Source organism: Lineus longissimus, chromosome 5, assembly GCF_910592395.1.
Source record: "Lineus longissimus chromosome 5, tnLinLong1.2, whole genome shotgun sequence".
NCBI lineage: Eukaryota > Metazoa > Nemertea > Pilidiophora > Heteronemertea > Lineidae > Lineus > Lineus longissimus.
Window position 1 is genome coordinate 18,592,258 of NC_088312.1, and position 20,492 is coordinate 18,612,749.

At 41.5% G+C, this 20,492-nt stretch overlaps 2 protein-coding genes across 11 annotated transcripts in view; one reads left to right on the forward strand and one right to left on the reverse strand.

The window, feature by feature from the left end:
• LOC135487708 (protein phosphatase 1 regulatory subunit 12A-like) overlaps positions 1–14,653 on the reverse strand; it is a 60,300-nt gene extending 45,647 nt beyond the window's left edge. For all 10 annotated transcript variants that reach the window (XM_064771759.1, XM_064771756.1, XM_064771763.1 and 7 more), the window contains exons 1-4: positions 14,371–14,653; positions 10,636–10,766; positions 2,666–2,784; positions 1,237–1,396 (exon numbers count right to left, since the gene is read on the reverse strand). In XM_064771759.1, coding sequence (XP_064627829.1) covers positions 1,237–1,396; positions 2,666–2,784; positions 10,636–10,766; positions 14,371–14,631 — 671 coding nt within the window. In that variant the 5' untranslated portion in view covers positions 14,632–14,653. The remainder of the gene's footprint in view (positions 1–1,236; positions 1,397–2,665; positions 2,785–10,635; positions 10,767–14,370) is intronic.
• A 75-nt stretch (positions 14,654–14,728) lies between these two features.
• On the forward strand, positions 14,729–19,751 carry LOC135488136 (small ribosomal subunit protein mS35-like). Its single transcript, XM_064772603.1, has 9 exons — positions 14,729–14,928; positions 15,938–16,014; positions 16,381–16,500; positions 16,801–16,921; positions 17,231–17,370; positions 17,762–17,871; positions 18,118–18,187; positions 18,527–18,646; positions 19,176–19,751. The coding sequence occupies exons 1-9, from the start codon at positions 14,748–14,750 to the stop codon at positions 19,362–19,364; spliced, it is 1,128 nt and encodes a 375-aa protein (XP_064628673.1). The 5' UTR covers positions 14,729–14,747; the 3' UTR covers positions 19,365–19,751.
• Positions 19,752–20,492: the final 741 nt, after the last annotated feature.

A 20,492-nucleotide genomic window follows, 5' to 3' on the forward strand; every position in this document is an offset into this window, starting at 1 on the left:
CATACGTACTGAATATAAATTTCAACATCGCTGTTGTGTGAACAGATATACAAATACTATGAATACCAAGTTTCAGCGAATTTGCATGCATAATGAATGCACTACCGCATTGTGTATAACTGCATCTCTATTTTCCTGAGCCACCAGGGCGTACCCCTTTAGAGAAGATATTGGCCACCTAATGATTGGACAAGGTTGCACTTTTATCAAATTTCAAGTTCAATTTTTTATTATACAAAGATGTTTGCCGACCAAAAAAACCTTGCATGCCTCCGAAATCAAACTGTAAGCACCACGTGCTTGTTTAACCCTTAAGTTACAAAAAACCTGGCAAGGCGGCAAGAAAAATTTTAAGGGTTATAGCACCCAGCTTTAGCGCCATGGCCAAGATAGGATGATAGTACGGGGGGCATCTCCCAAGTCCCAAAACCACAATGATATTTTGTTATTGGAGATCAAATGACGATCTTGACTACATTTTCAAACAACTGCCAAACCCTTCCTGCTGCTGATTATTCAGTAATTGACTTGAGTGATTTGTGTCAGTGCGACTTGCGACAAATCAGTTAAAATATAAGGCTCGCAAAATCAAAGGAGTCTGAAGTAGCTCCTTGATGTTGCAGCTTTGAGATAGCCCATCAACTGATCAAAACATCTGCACTGAACACACAAGTACAAATTCTCTCTTCATGTAAGGAATTTGCTACCAGCACATCACCTAGCACTAGTCAATGTATATAAACTACATGTACATCTACATACAGGTAGCATTAGCCATGTAACAGCAAATGCGGTAGAATCCTAGGCCAGGCCTATCTTATCTCGTGATTCCCAACCTCTTTATCATGTAGAAGTCCAGGGATTCATCGGTACTTTTGGGCCGACATTGCGACTGCTTTACCATAACAAACCATTTTAGAACTCAGTCAATATTTCCAATGATATTGCCAATTGATCGCCGTAGTTCTCCGGTTACAGCAGCTGTCTACATCAATTTCAAATCTCAGTTACAATAGGGCAAATGTTCTGCAGATGAACTCAGAAATGAACCAAAGGGGTCTTCCAATGATGATATTCTTTGGAGAATATTTTGCAGGATGCAGAAACAGAACAAAATGATTTAGATAAAACCTCATAATGGCAATGAGAACTTTTCAAGGGGGCCCCTTTTCCCCTGTCCCCATCTTTATTATAATCACGATTGAACTGTTTTCCGAGAATTTTTAACTTCCTTACTTCATGACTTTTATATATCCCTTGGCAGCTGCTACATGTAAGGCTGTCGCCCCTGTCTTCGGGTGTGGACTTTCCCTGATTACTTTTGTTTTCAACCATTGGTTGGCATCGGCTAACATTGTCTCTTCTTCTTCTCGTCGGGCAAGTTCGGGATCGATTCCTGGAAGACGAAATCAGACATGGGTTAAAATTTACAATTCCCGATCGGAAATGACGTAGTTTGATCACATTCAACTATAAATCCATTGAACATTGGCACTTATTTCATCAACTGATGACCTTTTTGGGCCGTGATCATAGATTAAAAACTCGTTCCCGGATATGCGACAACAAGAGGTCACAGTTATCGAAAGAGCTTGATGAAATAACACCAAAATCGCAACCAATATGACCAAGGACATTGTGACCACCATGTTGTGACATAAGGACTATTCACCAACTTTAAAGACGGAGACTTGACACCACATGTTTTTATCAGTTGGACAGGCCGCAGACTAAAACTGAATTACTTCTGGTGTCTATGCAAGGGCAAGCTAAAAACCCCAACAACTCAGAAACATGAGTAGCTTGCGTGGACTCTATGGCCAAAGTCAGTGTCACTAGGCCAATAAACCAAATTGGCACCTAACTGTAGTGGCACGCAAAAGATGTTCACTCGTCTTGGAAGAGGAGGATACCTCCAAATGCAGAGCGAACGCTGATCAAGGGAGAAGTCTGCGCCACACACCTACTCAGTCGTGCCGATGTCAATCCCCCCAAAGGGCAAAGGGCACCCTCAGAGGACGTCAATAAGACACTTCAATCAATGACTCGTAACCACAAAGGAGTGGAGAAATTGAATCAGTCTATGCCCGACGGGTATGTGTCACACCCGCCACCCAACATCGCGACTGCCGAGAGACGTATTCTATTGATGATGGCATGAATCTAATTCATGTAAAGGGCTAATTTCTAAACGGAATGGAAAGTGTGCCAATTTCAATAGGCTGCATTTATAGAGGAAATTGACAAGGAATCAATTAGTTGTTCATTGAGTTTCATGATTACTTTCATTATCTTCTGCACAGTGTACTTATTATGATGGCTTTGGGGGATTTATGGAGAATGCAATTATTTCAATGAATCCAATGAATAAAGCAGTTTAGCTCAAGTCAGAGCTGGCTCTGTAACATCCATGTTTTGTCAACTGAGACTGAGCATATTCAACACAGATGCAAGATAAAGTTCGCCTCAACAAGCTTGGCTGCCAGTTTGCCAGGCACCCAGCCTGTGACCCTTCACATTTCTGATCAAGGGTACAAAAGGACAAACTGCGACAGGTCATTTTAGGACAAACCAATTATTGCTACAGCATCACGAGCGCAGGTCACGGTGATTTAAATTGCTTGTCTGCCTGGCAACTGTTTGAGCACCAAATATCACAACGCACCAAGATGATCCATGGCTGCCTGTAATGCTTCTCGCATGTCATCTTCGTCGGTGATGTCGACAGGCAGCTCGCCGTCATTGTTGACCGCCACAACATTTGCTCCATGTTCCAACAAATACCTGAAAAGACAAAAACAGGACAGTTTTATTCAGAATTAAAGGTTTAAGAGCTACTTGTGCATATAGCACTAAAAAATTGCTCGTTTGCCGGGCAATAAACACTAAACTGTGCTGACAATAATTGACAAATTTCGTTTTTAGAAATCATTGTCCTGTCTCTCCCCCATAATATCGTAGATCAGCAAAGATTGTGTAACAATTGTTTCTGCAAATCGATACACACAAAGGATCATACCAATCTGAACCAAGCAGGACATTCCACATAGCATGACATATTTCGATAATGACCCACATATTTCCTATCATGAGATTTCATGGACATAGTTGAGGTCACATCTTTTTATTTCATAGTTTACCGGGAGTTTACCAAGACAATTTCACACTCCCGTGGGATTTACTTGACAGCGCTCTGACATAGGCGCATGGACTGGAGAGGTATTCTTGGCATATACCCCTGACGTTTGTAAACAATGTGACTCCCTTGGAAGGGCCTACATATGCATGTGTATGCGTCAACAATTCAGGACTCAGGCTTGGTCAGTAAACCGATTAGCGTGACAGACTTTTCACACAATCGTTATTTTATCATAAAACCGTTTGGGCCTAAAATAATTTTGTTGGCACAGTTAATGGGGTTACTGAAGTATATTCGTCTCAACCTTGTAGAGGAAAGACACCCCAATGATAAGTTGACCATTACTGTCCTTCTGCTTGAAGTGGCATAGGCACCAGGTACAAGGAACCTCCAATTATCTCTCATTCAAAGACTGGTATGTCAAGCAATGTAAGGTAGAATGGGGTATTTGTAGCCCCTGCATTGTTTGATGCATGGGGATATCAATCAATAGGCAGGGGCTACAATTAAACCGGGGCTACAATTACCCCATTCTACCTTACATGTAGAGTGAGGTGTTTTGAAAACAGATACTGAGAGGAAATAGGGATAATCACTCAGTTCAAACAACAACCGTCTTCAACATGTTTCTTTTGATTTTTCCAATCGAACTATTGTTCGAAATTTTATGAATCTTCTCTTGTGAAATCTGCAAAAATATAATGCCAGGAAAAATTTGGTGATGTACAGGATACATCCTTCTTCTTAGCTTTCAATTTTCTTTTTATTGCTCTGCTACAGAACCAGGCCTATGTCTCTGATAAACCTGTCCATTGATGCACCGTATGGCCATGTGGCCAGTCTCTTGGTGTCCCAGATTGGACAGTTCTGGAGCACATGCTCTTGAAGTACAAAGTACATCCATTTTGAACCAACTTGTTGAGAATAAATTATTTTCATTTTTAATACAACACATTTCCTCTTTTGACGTCTTATTTAAAAATTTCGCAGCAGGAAGGCCACACATGCATCAGATATCACTGACGACATCAGAATAATAATCATATAGAAAATGAACACCACAGGATATCATCATTTCCCTTCAGAGAACTGTGTTTGTAAACGACAGCCTGTGGCCCGTTTCCTGGGTCATGGTTGAGTTCAATTCATTGGTGTATGTAAGCAATGACAAGAGTCTAACGCAATAAAGGAATAAAAGCATTTGACTGTAGTACTAGTAGTATCAGAGCGTGACCAAAAAAATGCGCAGAACGTTTAAGAAAGGTTGACATCTACATGTAGATCAGGGTCTACATGTAGATAAATTGGACTCTCATTCTTTAGAAATCCACGGAGACAACAAAGGCCAAAGCGCGTGATAGCGGCATGAAATGAGGTGGAGATAGGCCTTATACATGGAGTAGATGCATGTAGATCAGGGTCTACATGTAGATAAATTGGACTCTCATTCATTTGAAATCCACGGAGACAACAAAGGCCATACGCGGCATGAAATGCAGGTGGAGATAGGCCTTATACATGGAGTAGATGCATGAAACTATTTTACCAAGGTGTCTCTCCTTCCATAGTACAAGGCCTAACCTGTCCTAAAAACAGACAATACAATGTAGTTTACATCTGACAAAACAGTTCATCATGCCAAAGCCAGTCCTGAGAGAAAGACGAGGAAGTGAATTGTAGAGAGATTGATAATACAAGGTTTTATGTCCCATCACAATAACACTTCAATGAAGTTGGCACAGGGTCAGAACTCAATGATATTTAGACAGCTAATAGAGAATTGAGTTGGCTTGGTTCATTCATCTCTATGAAAAGCTGAATTCTAATCATCGATTTCAATGGCATCAATTTTCAAGATTGCTGCGTGCAGACAAACCTTGATTCATACAATTGAATTTCTGATCTTGAACACGTTTTTTTGCATAGTCGGCATTATCGACATTGGTAGTGGTACCAGCTATTGCCCGACCCTTAATACTCACTGACTGCATGGTCAGAATAAAGGCTCTCCAATGCAGATTGCCACCGTGATAGGAAGATTCAAAATTTCGATTTCTAGCGTGGAGGCCTGCATTGTATTGATACGATCATGTCAGAATGTTTAGGTTTTCAGGTCAAACTATCATCAGAGTAAAAAGTCTAAGGATAGACCTTGGTGGTATTTTCCTATCTTGTCTTCTAATGGTGTTAACTGGGCCATGACCTACATGAACCTATAGCCTTCTGGAGTGGATAATTACATTTTCAGGTCAGGTCACCTATAGTAAATGCTCTAAACCCGGACGTACACAGTAGAACCTCTCTATCAAGGACACCCTCGGGACTGAGAAGTGCTGTCCTTAATAGAGAGGTGTCCTGATTAGAGAGACCTTATTGAATGGAAACCACCACTTTGGGACCAAAACTAACTAGTGTCCTTAATAGAGAGGTTGTCCTTAATAGAGAGGTTGTCCTTCATAGAGAGGTGTCTGCTAAGGGAGGTTCCACTGTATATGGTGTTTGTCACAGATCGACAGCTTTTGAACCCGCAACCACCTTGCACTTGATGCATCACCACCTTGCAACCTGGGGCAAAATAAACCCTGATCCACTCTCAAAAGCTAAAGGCAAAGATGACTGAAAATATTAGGTGCAACCTGCGAGATTTGCCCATGGATGTCTGACGTAATTTGGTGCTTTTTGCCAAAAATTTTGGTAGCATCAGAATCACAACCACCTCGTTGTAGTGAGCGAGTTGAGCTTTTCGCCAAACAAGCTTGCACCAATGATGGTGCTATGCAGAACAAAGTGACCCACATTGCAAAAAAGGTTCATCTGGCCTTGAAATAACTGTCGACAATCTCGCCAAACAGTAGTAATCAAATATTCAATACTGCACAATCCCGGCCCATTCCACATCAAATTCTCAATCGATTCTCCACAGAATGAGTAATTAGCTTTAGATACCTGGAGCATAGTAGATCTTTGATAATGAGTACTAGATGTACTAGGATCATCCCATGCAGCCCAGGAAAGATAGCCGTACCCAGCTATTTTTGGTACCTGGCGTTTATAAATAGCCATAGTGAAAACGGAGAAGGCATCTCCCAGGCTCAGTGTACTCATTGCAGACAGGCAATGTGCGTGTATTTTACAATGTATACGCCGAATATGACATGATTGACTTGGAACAACTTGTATAGAGACACTTGGATTGAAAGTTTGACCATGTCCAAAATGAAAGCATGCAGTCATCCATCTCACCCCCTTTGCACGAAATGTTGGTCGCTTTGAGAGAGGGGGAGATCAAGGGGGGGGGGGTTCAGGTTCAAAAAAGATGTACACATGTAAGCCCAGTGACTCCACACAAAAACCATCTTGGCCCTCTTGGGTGTGATATAATTTCAACTCCTCCAGTCATGGCATCGAGAAGAACTGTGACTCACTTTCCCTTTCTTTACAAGGGGCCCAAGTAGGCCATGAGATATGTTGGTTTTTCAGATGAAAATGGGTTCCAGTAGGGCTGTCACTCCTCTCAACAGGATCATATAAATTAAACTGCAATAGACCATGTTTAGAGCGGATTGTAACCATACTAGGTCTCTCTGAAAGTTGCAAGCTGTGTCCAAAAAATCTAACAGTAGCAGCAAAAATAAGTTCTAGTGACCATCATTAGTGCCATGCTACATTTGGGTGTGTGGTGACAAGCAGGGGTATTATCCTCCTGGCCACCTAAATCCTACATTTGTACTCCCAAGTTGTCACTTTAATTTCAACCAATGACCACATAACAACAGACACGATGACATAAAAACCACATAAGATCCCACATTCTTCCAAATACTTTTCATTCAAGCTTGCATATGCTTGCTGCAAGTGCAAGGCTGCAGTGCCTGTGGAATGTAAAAAAAAAAACACGCCAGGCCACGGTTTTCCCAGGTATCTCAGAAACTAGATCAAACATGTCAAATTCTCTGTTACATGCAGACCGACTTCACAAGAAACACTTCACAAGAAACGCCATTACAGAAGAAATACCCCAAGGAAAAGTTTATTAGCACTCTACACCTATTAAAGGTTCTTATATATCACAACGTCAAATGATTTAGCTAACATCACCGATAAACACCAGGCAAACTTGTTGATTGACAAAACCTGTAGACCATTCGCCCAGAGCCCTGTTCAATGTAATACGCAGAAAACTTGCCAAAAAGAGTTAGTGTCTTCTATCTCTTCCAAACTTGCATTTTCAATTGCACCTCGAAAGGAGGCAATAAAATTGTATGGAGGTTCTCCTTGACCAAGTCTCACTATTTTTAAAAAATATTTTTTCAAAATCAGTCAGCAACATTTCACATTGTGGGTGCATGGTTCGCCAACTATTAGTTTTTTCAACATGACCATCACTACCCTCACCATAGAGTAGGGGACTGGCAAAAAAAACCCTGGCTGCATGCTATTAAACATCCCTTCCAACCCACTGCCCACTGGCACTGGAAATATATACCCTGCAATAGTCAGCTCAGATGTTACGAGGGACAAGATTGAGAAACATCAAAACCGGTGTCCTTTTGATAAAGATGTTGGAATGAGGACTGCCTAATCTCAGTGTTGTCACTGAATTTGTCATCAGGTGGGTCTTCTCCATTCACCGGTGGGTAAACGGTGTATTTCATGCATGCCATCAGATAAAACATGACAAAAATCACTTGTTTGCACTTTTAAAGTCTTCCAAACCGCTCTAGAGGTCTAATATTTTACCAGTTTGGCAGATTTTTTCACATGAATTCTCCTTTTTCATGACCAAGCTTTCCGATTGATTCAGCGTTCGCTCAATACCACAATCGCAAGAACATAATCATGGTGGAAATTCTGTTTTCCTGTCAGATCGGGGATCAGCTGGGTCAGACTGAGACTTAGTGATAATATTGATGTAAAATTTGTCTAAAGCACTGAAGTTCTACACGTGAACTTAAAGTTGAGAAATCCCACAAATCCAGTTACTTTCTGTCCACTTAAAAATCATAATGCCTGATTTACCATTCATCTTGGCAGTTCACTTATCGAAGGCTATGCCCTTCAATTTTAACTTTGCTTAGCCACTAAGGGGTATTGTCCAGTGAAGCTCAGAGATATTTTGCAAGTAAGGTAATTTCAGGTTGTCCCAAAAAACACTGAAAAGTGCATTGTGTTGATGTACACTGCTATTTAGTCCCACATGCATGACATGGGTTGTTTCCATTCAATATGACCCCACTCTATCAAGGAGAGCACTAGTCACTCCCAAGGCCGAGGGTGTCCTCACACCTCTAAGCGATAGATGAAAATAAAACTGACCAATTAACCCATTCCATGGTTTATCCTTTTTTCTGGGACACCTGTTAGTGTTATAGGCAAGACCCTAAAGAAGTTCTTCTATACATGAACTGTAAATTCGATTGAATCAAACTTGACATGTAAAAGTGACATCTTAGTCATGTCAGTCAGAGGGAGGCTGAGGGGAGGCGGGTTTTCAAGATCTTTTAAAGAGGAAATGCCCCAAGGAACATGATGAAGGATAACCACACATCGCATATGTGAACAGTTATGATTCTATGAACATGCTGCAAGTTTTTTAAACCTCAGTAAGTATGATTACACATGTACTACAGGGATGAGTCAACCTTTCCTAGAATCTCGCTAAAACATTCAGGAGATTCACTTGGCAAGACTTCTGTTTGAAACAGAAGAAGTAAGCAACCCATAGAGCAGATGTTTACGAAACAACCACCTGACCATGGCCTGGGTTGTGGTGCTGTGTGCAAGTCAGGGTTTGGATAGCTTTATTGATAAAAGAATACTTTGACACAATCATAAGTGCAAAAACTGACAACTTTAAGATATTGCTCATCGCTGCAAAGGATCATTGTTAAAGACACTATTTGGTGGTAGCTTCTTCCATCTACCATATTCATCGCACCTTGAATTGAAGCCTCACACTTCTGAGCGATAGATGCAAATAAAACTGACCAATTAACCCATTCCATGGATTATTCTTTTTTCTGGGATACCTGTTATAGGCAAGACCCTAAAGAGGGTCACTTGTGCAACCTTGACATATTAGATACAGTTCACCCAATTGTTTGTCTGCTGCTAGCTATCTGTTGGCACAGGATACCTTAGATTAGAAATGTTTTCTCATCTTTGGCGAGGCTTTCTACAATGATGAATGCATGATTGAATCACCCACCTGTATTTAATGGAGTACATGTACATTGTAGACCATACGTATATACACACTCTCAGTCTCCACCATTATAGATACCGTTTAGGTACATTATAAGTACTAAAACACGCACCCCAACATTGACATACTTTGAAGAAAAGTGTGTCAAATCAAAAACTTATACAATGTATCTTAGTATCCTTGCTAGGAGTTGCTACATACCATTGAACTCTTATAGAAAACGAATGACTCATAAGTGAGATATTGAACTTTCTATGTTTTCAGATTCGGCCCCCTAGTGGCCAAGTCAAGAATCACACCAGCAAAATTTGTTGTAAGATGTCAACTTGCAGCCAAGTCGATGATCGAAGCCAATAGGAATGACACTTCCTTGGCGCACTTCCCAAGTACAATGCCCTCTGAATCATCTTTCAGTCACAATTGCGTGATTTTTTAGAGACAAAAGAGAGATCCTGTTGGAGTTGGACCACTCACTGTCTTCGAAAATACAGCAAACCATGGGAACAATATCACATTCTCAAAGCCTAAGCTTTCTCGATACTTGATCACAGTGCCACCTGTTAGGACGATCGCACAGTGTGCAATAACGAACAATTCACTGCAGATATAACACATTCTGCACTCACTTTACCTCATGTTGAACTCGGCCTACGAACATGCCGTAATTTCATCCAGTGTTAGCTTAGCCATGATTGAATAACATAACAGTACATTGCTGGAAATAATAATTACATTTGCCATGTTTGCAGAGCACCAGGATACATGTATAAACAGAGGAAAAAATTGTCCCATCTGTTGATGACAGTAGGTGACTTCCTTTCCCACTGCCACTGATGCATTCCTCTCATGGACTCCAACAGTGGGGCATCTAGCTAAAAGTACAACCTCCCTATCAAGGACAGCCTTGGGACATACAATAGCTGTCCTTATTAGAGAGGTGTCCTGATCAAGAGAGGTCAAATTGAAATTAAAATTGTCATTTTAGCACCAAAATCAGTATTCTCAATAGAGAATGTGTCCAGCTTAGAGGTGTTCGCTAAGGGAGGTTCCATTGTACCCATGGACTTGATGAAACATGTCAGACTGTATTGCAAAATTTGATGGGAGCAAGCCACAACTCTCACCTTTGCGATATATATTTTTAAATCTCGGCCAATGCCAGTTGGTCAGTGTATTTCCCAGTTTCATATTTTCTTCCCGCGTTTGTAGTCGAAATTCAATGGTTATGCAATATTAGTTGAAATTACAAATGTATCTTTATGTGAGTTTAATGTTGCTATAAAACACTTACTGTGCAATTTCAAGATATCCACAGTTTGACGTAGCATGAAGAGGAGTCCAGCCCTCATTGTCAGCTACATCCAAATAAGCACCATTGTCTGTGAGAAATTCAACCATATCCAACTTTCCATCGATGCATGCCTGAAGAAAGAAAGACAGAAAAGAAAAGTCGGTTAGTCGTGACGAATAAAGTCTGCATCATCATCATCATCATCATCATCATCATCATCATCATCATCATCATCATCATCAATGTCATCATGAACTCATACCTCAATAGAGCATAAGGCATTCACAGTCTACAGCAGTCAGCTCTGTCTTCTGCACCCCATCTTAACTCATGCTACATCTTTTGTCAGGAATAAGTCCCTGCTTTTCTTGGTTTACAGTCTTTCTCCAGACCCCCTTCAGTCTGCTACTTCTGCCCTTCCTTTTTTCCTTGTGGTTTACAATACAGAACTTTAGAGGGCATGGATCTGTTCATCAAGACATCATACAGATCAATATTTTAGCTTGGGGATAGGGAGAGAGGCAGAAATGTCATGGTTTTCAGTGATGCTTGGACCCCACTGCCTGCTACAGTGTTTCCTTCATTGTCACACTGGCTCAAGGAAGAGGTGAAATTAAATTTGAAAGCACTTTGACGCCACCAGTCTACTTTTCAGTGTTATCGAAGTCCAATATTTTTCCCCATTAGGACACTTCACTGGACAATTGATAAAGTGATCGATAAACTTATCAAGTGCCACAAATCATGTCCATAAACCTAATTTGCTGGCCCCATCGACAACAGAAATCAATCTCGCACTTGTTACAAAGCATCAACAAAATAGCACTGGACACAGTTTGATAATAAGAACATGACCTGCCTAGCCCAATATTGATCGGTTATGGACGTTAGGCAAGACAAATCCTCTGTATGATTGTACTAAGGTCATCACATGAAAGGCCCTCTGAGCAAACACAAAAGTCAACATTAGGGATTGACTTCATGCACTATTATGTACACAGCACGAATGCGCCACTTACAACCATTCTCTGAAATATGCAGTGCTCTCTGTGGGTTATTTTAGAAGGAACTACCTTTGTATACAGTGGGCAACCAAAAACTTCTTTATTCAATGATTTTATCAGTTACTAATACTAAGCTTCACAACTATAGAGATATTTTAACTGTCAGAAAGTGAAAAATGGAATTTTACAAATGGTCACTTCAAAAATACATTGCTACAATGTTGTTTTCGCAACCTCCTGGTGACTTTTGGTGTCATATTCCATAACGCCATCAGCCCAGTTTTTAAAATAAGACCCAAAATATCTCCCATTCACTCATGTATACATACGTATAGTTTGATAGTATCCGTAGTACTGTGAGTGAGTCATGAGTGAACCTCTTTATTTTCGTGGGCCTGTTTGCAGAAACTTTATCTTCCAATGATCCATAAAATTAAATATTTTTGCGCCCTTAAATTTGCAATTGTACCCCCTCTAGTGGAAATTATGATAATGATAGACTCACGAAAAACAGTAAAGGAGTTTACACTACAGTACTTCTGTCATGTCTGTAGCTAATTATTAGGCCGGATATTTTGTGTACTCGCCAACTTTTGCTGACCAGTCAAGGAGTCTCACAGCCTAGTGGTTAACACTGCTGGCTACCATGTATGCCACATGTACACGTAACATGATAAGGGCCCGGGCTCGATCCTCGAGAGAACCCAGGATTGTATTTCGGGATGAACCGGCGTGGCTTTAAAGGAATTAAACACTCATCCAGCCTTGGAGGAGGAATACTCCTTGCCTGGAGAAAATCACCGCCAAGTGCAGAGCGAATACTGAAGAAGAAGAAGCTGAATGGCAAGGATTTTTAAAATTTAGCTTTACAAGGAAAACAGTAACACTGAATCAATGGGGTTGCATTCTGGTTGAACCTTTCACCACCATATCCTGCACGGTGGCCCAAGGGTAAGGCAAACAAACTGCCAACTCATTTACAGGTAAACCAGGCCTTCACTTCCTACATAACAGGTAGCATGGCTACACATGCTAGAGGAATCTTCTTATTCATTGGATCGGTCTGCACAATGGCTCCATCATTAGAAGTGCCGGATTCCTAGTGATTAAGCCGAGTAGGTCACTGCAAACTACACTCAAGCTAACAACGTATCATCTAAATCTCTTCCCATTGTTGATGATCAAGAATAGCCGCACTTACACCACCTGAAAATGGACCACCAATCTTGGTTCGGGAACCAATGCCGCACCATCGAAAATCCACCAAGCGCTTACACCAGCGCTGCAGCTAGTTATAAAATCCGGCTACAGATGGCGCGCAAACAATAAATTGCATGCGCAGAAAGCGCCATTTCGAAAGCGCCGCCTGGAGCCGAACCATCTAACTAGCTAATTGCCGATCCATTTGCGCGTACACCACGACAAAGCTGAGCTTTTAACAAGCCGGGCGAATTTGGACCATCAAGCTTGGTGGGACAAATTCGCTCGGCAATTTGTATCGGCAATGGATTGCCGAACCAATTTGTCGCGGCAATGTGGTGGTGTAAGTGCAATTGGTCCACCAATATTTCGTGGTGTAAGCGCAGCTTATGTTTGACAGATCTATGATGAAAACAACTGACATTTTTCGATAACAAAAGAAGACCAATGTGGTCTGTTGCACTTCCAGCGTGATTTTTCCTATTATAATAGACAAACCTTTTCTTTAAAATGTGTCACCCATAAGCTATAGAAATTATCATGTTCACATTAAAAACCACTTCCAGGAAATCAAGATTGTGCACAATACAGAGAGATCTTTGTCGGCAAATATGCATTATCAGGAGCATGTGGTTAGACCACCAGGCTCATGATTATGAGTTCATGACTCATAGGTTCGACTCTCAGAAGGATCGTTGCGGTTTCATTTCCTTGCCCTTGAGCAATAACCCTAAATTTGCTTCCACCAACCGGGAATATCAAATGGGTACCAGGTTGCGATGGACCAAAAATCGCAAAAAAATGAATGGCTCTAAAACCAACGGCAATGCAAATTACAGTCAAGGATTATTGTCAGCAGCCAGTAGGGGGCCCTCCATTATGTACAAATACCCATCATTCTGCTGCCTTTTACCCAATGCCATGTCCTGCAAATGAGCAATTTCCGTTGCTGCGATAGCAATACAATAGTTTTTATCGCTCATTGCAGCAATAGAGCTTTGCATGGAAGCGACAGAAGTATAATATTCCTCCTTTGCAGGGCCAAGCCGCAGGTGTGACCAGGACACATAATTTCGCCAGCGGCCACTGAGTGATGTCACAGCGTAATTCCTTGTCACAATTCGACGACACGACGAACGGCCATTTCTGCGTCTTTCATGCCTTTTTTGGCATTTCGACAAGAGGGGGTTAACAATTAGCTGTGTTTATATACAGATGCCGCGCCTTTGGAGCCGCCCTGGCCATCCAAAATAACTCGTCTTGAAAATAACTGCTTTATAAAAGTATCTATATGTGTATTCCGAATAAGGCAAGTACACAGGCTGTCAGTCAAGGTGAAGCCACTGGCTGAGCTCAGAACCAAACCTATGGCGGCCATCTTGAATCCGAGTGGGAGAAAAATGGGCGCAGACAACCCCAAGAATCCGGCCAAACTGTGGCTTAAAGCACAGTCGCATAGGGTTGTTATATACCAAAATGAACGTAGAATTATCCTGAAATTTGAAAAATCCTAATTTAGGCATGCTCTCACCTGGTGCAGGGCTGTGAGCCCGTCGACATTGCCAGTGTTGATGTTTGCACCGAGGTCGAGTAATCTTTTTACTTCCGATTTGTCTCCTTGAGAACATGCCGCTAAAAACACACAATCCTCTGGAAATTTTACACGCGAACTACCCTTTCTGATTGCTGAATATTCCTTATTCGTTTCCGAGCCATCCCAACGTTCTAGCTGCTGGCGCCTTTTAGCTATGGCGCTCCTCTGCCCGCTATCTTCCATCAGAGGCAGCGCCATGATACTCGCAACACTCCATACGAAATGATACGAAATCGCCTCTGTGCCGCAAGGAGGCGACACCGCACGGTCATGAATTTTCTTGGGACGAGGTCATGGCTGCCTCCTTGTTCAGCATGTTCCAAACTTGCTCTAAATGCAGGAGCAAATTTCTCCAATTTGTCTTCAGAGGAAATGGAAATTTTAGTGTTATAAACAAATTTCAATATCCAAGGATCATAAATGCAGCAAATTTTTCAAATGTACCCCAAGAGGAACTGATATCTGAGCCTGATAAAAATGATGTCTCAGCTGATGGTAAATACACAGACTGTATGTAGTGTAAAATGTACACAGCAAGTGCTTGCCATATAACGTGTATAATATTCGATCTCACAGTGACATTTTAATGTATTCATTTTGTACACATTCTGTAGACTTTTTGAACTCCCGTTAGTGGTTGTCAAGAGGTTATATCATGCGTTATCTATATCTTTGGGAAAAATTTTACTTTTGACTATTTTCAGTTCAATGTTCATACCTGAACAAACCCGTTTAATCTGGATTTTGTATCCTCACAAAACCCATCCGAGTAAATTATCGCATAGAATGGGGTAATTGTAGCCCCGGTTTTTTTTGTTGCCCTGCATCGTTTGATGCATGGGGATATCAATCAATACTACAATCAAGATGTACAGACCGGGGGAGCTGGCGGTACGTACCCATAAGTCTTTGCGGTAGTCTCGCGCGTACCGGATCGGGATATAACCCATCAAGCTTTTCTGCTTCAGAGAAATACTGCGTTGCGCTCAAGTGCCTTATAAAAGGCTGTGAACAAAATTAACGTTCGACCAATGAGAAAGCCACATTACCCTGCATACGAGGTTGGACGCGTGATCACTTAGTGACAAGTAAAAATAGAATCAGACCACATGTTTCTATATGTCAGAATGCTGCCGTTTGCGCTGTAGTACACGTGTGTTGTCCAAATTTTCGATTTCCGAAATATGTGCCGACAGGTACCGAAGATGACGAAAGCACTTTATGAATATGATAATGTCAAGGCCAACCTCGTGTCCACCAGACTAATGCATAATTGGCAGTTGAGCGCAACGCAGTATTTCTCTGAAGGAGAAAAGCTTGATAGGTTATATCCGGTACGCGCGAGACTACCGCAAAGACTTATGGGTACGTACCGCCAGCTCCCCCGGTCTGTACATCTTGATTGTAGTATATCATTGGCAGGGACTACAATTACCCCATTCTATCTTATATATGCGTATCTGCATATATAAAATGGTAAATGTTCTCTAAAATCTCTTTTCAGATGAATTTAGAGTTTATGAAATCCCAGGTCTCAAGAGGCAGGAAAGAAGAGATCTGAAAAAAAGGAAGTTTAGAGAGGTACAGCTCACTTACTTTTTAGGAAATTATTGTTTTCTTCTGGGAATATGGTAATTCTGGTTAATAAATAAAAATAGGCTTGTGTTAACTAATCATTGATTATCTAATTAAGTAGTGAACCTAAATACCTAATTAGGGTAACTAATTAGTTTTATGATTAATTAGCTATGCCCTGATTAAGTTGTTGCAATTAATTAGTGAGGGTCCTTAGCTAATTAAGTTTACTAGTTTTGATTGATTAGTATACTATTTGTAGTTGTGGAACCAATCATGAGTTGTAATCAAGTTAGTTGTAATCAGGTATTAGTTGTAAAGAATCGATCCTTCATTGATTTTAATTGTTACCTTCTCATTTAACTTTTGCAGCCTCCTCCACCGAGATATCAGAAGATGCCAATAGACCAGGATTGGACGAAGGTCTGGCCAACTGCAGGCAGTTTTAAGTGGTCTGTGGTGCCCTTCCCTGTGCGCCAAGGTTATATAAAGGTAGGCAGGGTTTTGAGGTCCCATTTTGGTGTGCGGCCAAGCGGTCCCGTCTTCGACGAAGTAGGAAGAGTCTGTCACATGCTTGGCATGTGCCTCACTTGAATGAGGTCTTTGTTTCATCAGTTTTGACGTGGTGGGCACCAAAATCATTCCGCGTGCTCTAACTGAATAACCATGACTAACTCCATGATTCTGTCTAAGTGCTACATGATCCTGTCCACTGTCATGGACGTCATCTCTAGCGATTTTTTCTTCTATTTCTGATTATTGCATATCATTCAATACCATTTCTCTTTTTAGAATATGTCTGAAAATGAAGGAATTGTCCCTGGGAAATACGCCAATGCCGAGCTGATCAAGATACCCAATTTCCTACATTTGACGCCAGCACACATTGAGAAACATTGCAACGCCATTAAAAGTAAGCACTGATGACGGTCTGATATTGAGTTTGATAGTATCTTAGAAATGCTGTCCCCATCTTGTAGTTATATCATGCAGTAGTTTTAACTACAGCAAGAGATCTTATAAGTGAGTTGTTTAGACCTCGTAGTGATAACACTATGGTTTCGACAATAACAAGAGATGTCATAAATGTTGTCCTCTAAGTCAGTGAAAAGGCAGTGCATATTACGGTCAACAGTGTACTGCATTTCTCAGTCTAAAGTGTCAAAACGCCAAAATATGTAAAGTGTGAAAATAATTGCTTAATATTTCCATTTCGTTCCAGAATTCTGCACTCCGTGGCCGGAGGGCTTGGAGACACCTGAGCTCTGTGACAAACATTTCCCGTTGACTATCATCCAGTCAGATTACTGCTATTCTGGGCCATCCGTTCGGCACCCCAAGTCAAGGATTACAAAACTTAGGGTGAGGAGAATATAACTCTTTCAGCTTATGGCATTTCATGAAGAGTTTCATCGACCTTTTCATAGAAGTTGGTTTGGGGGCTGGCCAGTTGATGCGTTTTACCTGAAACAAAGGGTAACTCTGGCTTAAGGCATTGTCGGGAAGTCGGCTTGGGCCTTTTGACGTGTTCTAAGTCAAGTGTGCACATTTGATTTGTTTAGGCTCCGATTTCTCTTTGTCAAAAAGGCCTATGCAGAACGCGATATATTATGTGAACTCCAATATTTGAGTCGGCCATACCAAGGCACTTCCCACTCGTTTGTCCTACAAATTACAAAGGAACAGGGCTAGGGATTTTATGTTGGTATTGACTTAATTCTGTGCTGACCTTTATATCATATTTCCCTTGCAGTTCAAATTATCAAGTTTGGAGCTAGACTACCACGCCCATGATAAAATGATTCGGCTGCTTGGCGACAGATACAATAAGAAGAATGAGATGGTGACGATAGAAGTGGATAGGTTAGTATCAGTCCAGCATGACAATGATGTTTTTCGACTGTATTTAGGATCAACTTGAGCTCTTTTCACTTCAGTCAGGGGCGTAGCCAACTTCTTGGTCTTGGGAGGAGGGGGGAAAAATTACACTTTTTTAAAATTTCTTATGTTATTGGGCTGAGAAGTTGAGTAATATTCGGTTTGTGGGCTGGAGTTTGGGTTATGAAATCTGTGGATGTTTTATTTAAACTTGTATTTTTATTATTTCAGATGTCCGTTGAAGAAACAGAACTATGATTTCTGCATGTACCTGTTGACAGCTTTATATCACGAATCGTGGGTGAGTAATTACAGAGCTGTGTTGTTTTTGTTGCCGTGGGTGAGTAATTACAGAGCTGTGTTGTTTTTGTTGCCGTGGGTGAGTAATTACAGAGCTGTGTTGTTTTTGTTGCCGTGGGTGAGTAATTACAGAGCTGTGTTGTTTTTGTTGCCGTCTGTGTTGGCATTTAGGCGTCTGTCTGTCCATCCGTCTGTCCTCATAAACTTGTGTGCAGGATAATATGAATATGGTTTAAGCTGTTTTTCTGAAAGTTGGTATGGTGATTGGTTGACCCTAGAAGAGGGTTCCTTTCAAAAATCAGGTTTGGAGTTTTGTTCAGTTATTCTTTTTCGATTCCAGAAAACTGAGCCATGGGAGTTGGGGAAAGAGGAAGCAGACTGGGAGAAGTACTTCTGGGATCTGAGCCCATCAAAGACGACTGCTGTAGACTTGGTAAAGAGGATGAAAGAGCTGTCTCAGGTAAATTCTTCTGTGGCCTGCACCTGCGGTGTAGGGGGTAAACAGTATTCATTAGCTTCTTGACATTTGCGAAATAAGGCCCTGTTCGTTTTGTATGTACATGTACAAACAAATGTCCATTACTACCTCCCCCTTGTACGCAAAGAAACAAAGATGCCTGTCACCTCTCATGTCCCAGGTTCAATTCCTGGTTGGTGCAGGTATATTCCTGTGACAGAGGGACAGCGTTAGTTTCCTCTTAGCTGACTCACCTCCTTCTAGATGACCATCTGCATACGTACGCAAAAAGATCCTTAGACGATACTTGTGTATGTAATCATGATGTTTTCATGCCGCGTAATAAAACTCAACTACAGTAGTTTTTGTACAAATGTATTAAAAGTCCCCCCCCACACACCCCCACACATACACACAACACACACCCATACACATGTGTACGTTGAATGGGCCTCAAATATACAAATCCCCGACCCCAAATTAAATATATATCAAATCTGTCTTCCTGAACTGTGACAAATCCATTTTTCAGGGAGAAGAAAACACACCTGAATATCTCGAGAACGTGACAGATGAATCCGATGACGAAATCGCCAAGGTCCCTGAAGTCCAGCAACTCAAGCAGGCGGTCACTGAACTACATAATCACGGAGAGAACCAAGTGACTGTTAATGGGTACAAAGGAAGCGTGCTGAAAGTATTAGGACTTGAACCATTGTGATAATTTTGGGAAAATGACTGTTTCTTTATTAGATTGTGCGTATCGAATAATGTTGCATTGTTGCATAAGGGTGCATATCGATAGACAGTTTACCTGTGAACGTGTGACGTCGTTTTCATTGTCTCAATTGCTTGTTCCCTGCCAAACCAGTAGGAATGGCACATGGGCCACACAAAGGTTCATTTTGTGTTCGAGTCACAAGGTCCTCAGCGAACACGGAACTGAGAAAGACTGCACCCGTGAACATTCTATGGATTGGCAGCCTTAGGTCCTCTTTGAGAATTTAGTATCAGAACTGACAGCATGCTCATATTGTATATAGATTTCACCTGCAGACATTTCATTGTGATGAGTGTGAAGAATAAATTGTATGAAATTTCTTTGAAATCTGTTTTGTTTTCTCTTCCTTGCCTTGGCTTCATCCCAAGAAAAGTAGTTGAGCTGGATGATACCGTGGCAATTTTACATCAAGCATTCCGAGAAGTACACCCAAGACTATGGGTGAGAACGCACTCGTCATGAGCCACATATATGTGCAGGGTCTTGGGGCCAATCGGGATATCTTGATAGTGATGGACTCGTAAAGATTTGGCAAGTGTCGTACAGATTTATATACCGTGGCCCTATGTTGTATTAAATGACTTGCCAATGAGACAGTACCGGCCTGGCCTCTTAGTGTAACGGATCGAAACCTATTTTAATGGACTAATGAGGCAGCTGCACTGTGAATACTGTCCTCCATCAGGTCTCTGGTCTTCCTGGATGAGATTATACTGGTATTCCACTTGCTGTGCCATTGTTCCCACTTCCTGTTGCTGCTTTGTTGTGCCATTGTCCCCACTTCCCGTTCTGTTTTGTTGTGCCATTGTCCCCACTTCCCGTTGCTGTTTTGTTGTGCCATTGTCCCCACTTCCCGTTGCTCCTTTGTTGTGCCATTGTCCCCACTTCCCGTTGCTGTTTTGTTGTGCCATTGTCCCCACTTCCCGTTGCTGTTTTGTTGTGCCATTGTCCCCACTTCTTCTTGCTGCTCTGTTGTGCCATTGTCCCCACTTCAAATGGATGTGATTTTGATCTTGAATGTGACAGAGATAACAAACCTTACTGAGGAGGACTTTTCCTGGTCTATAG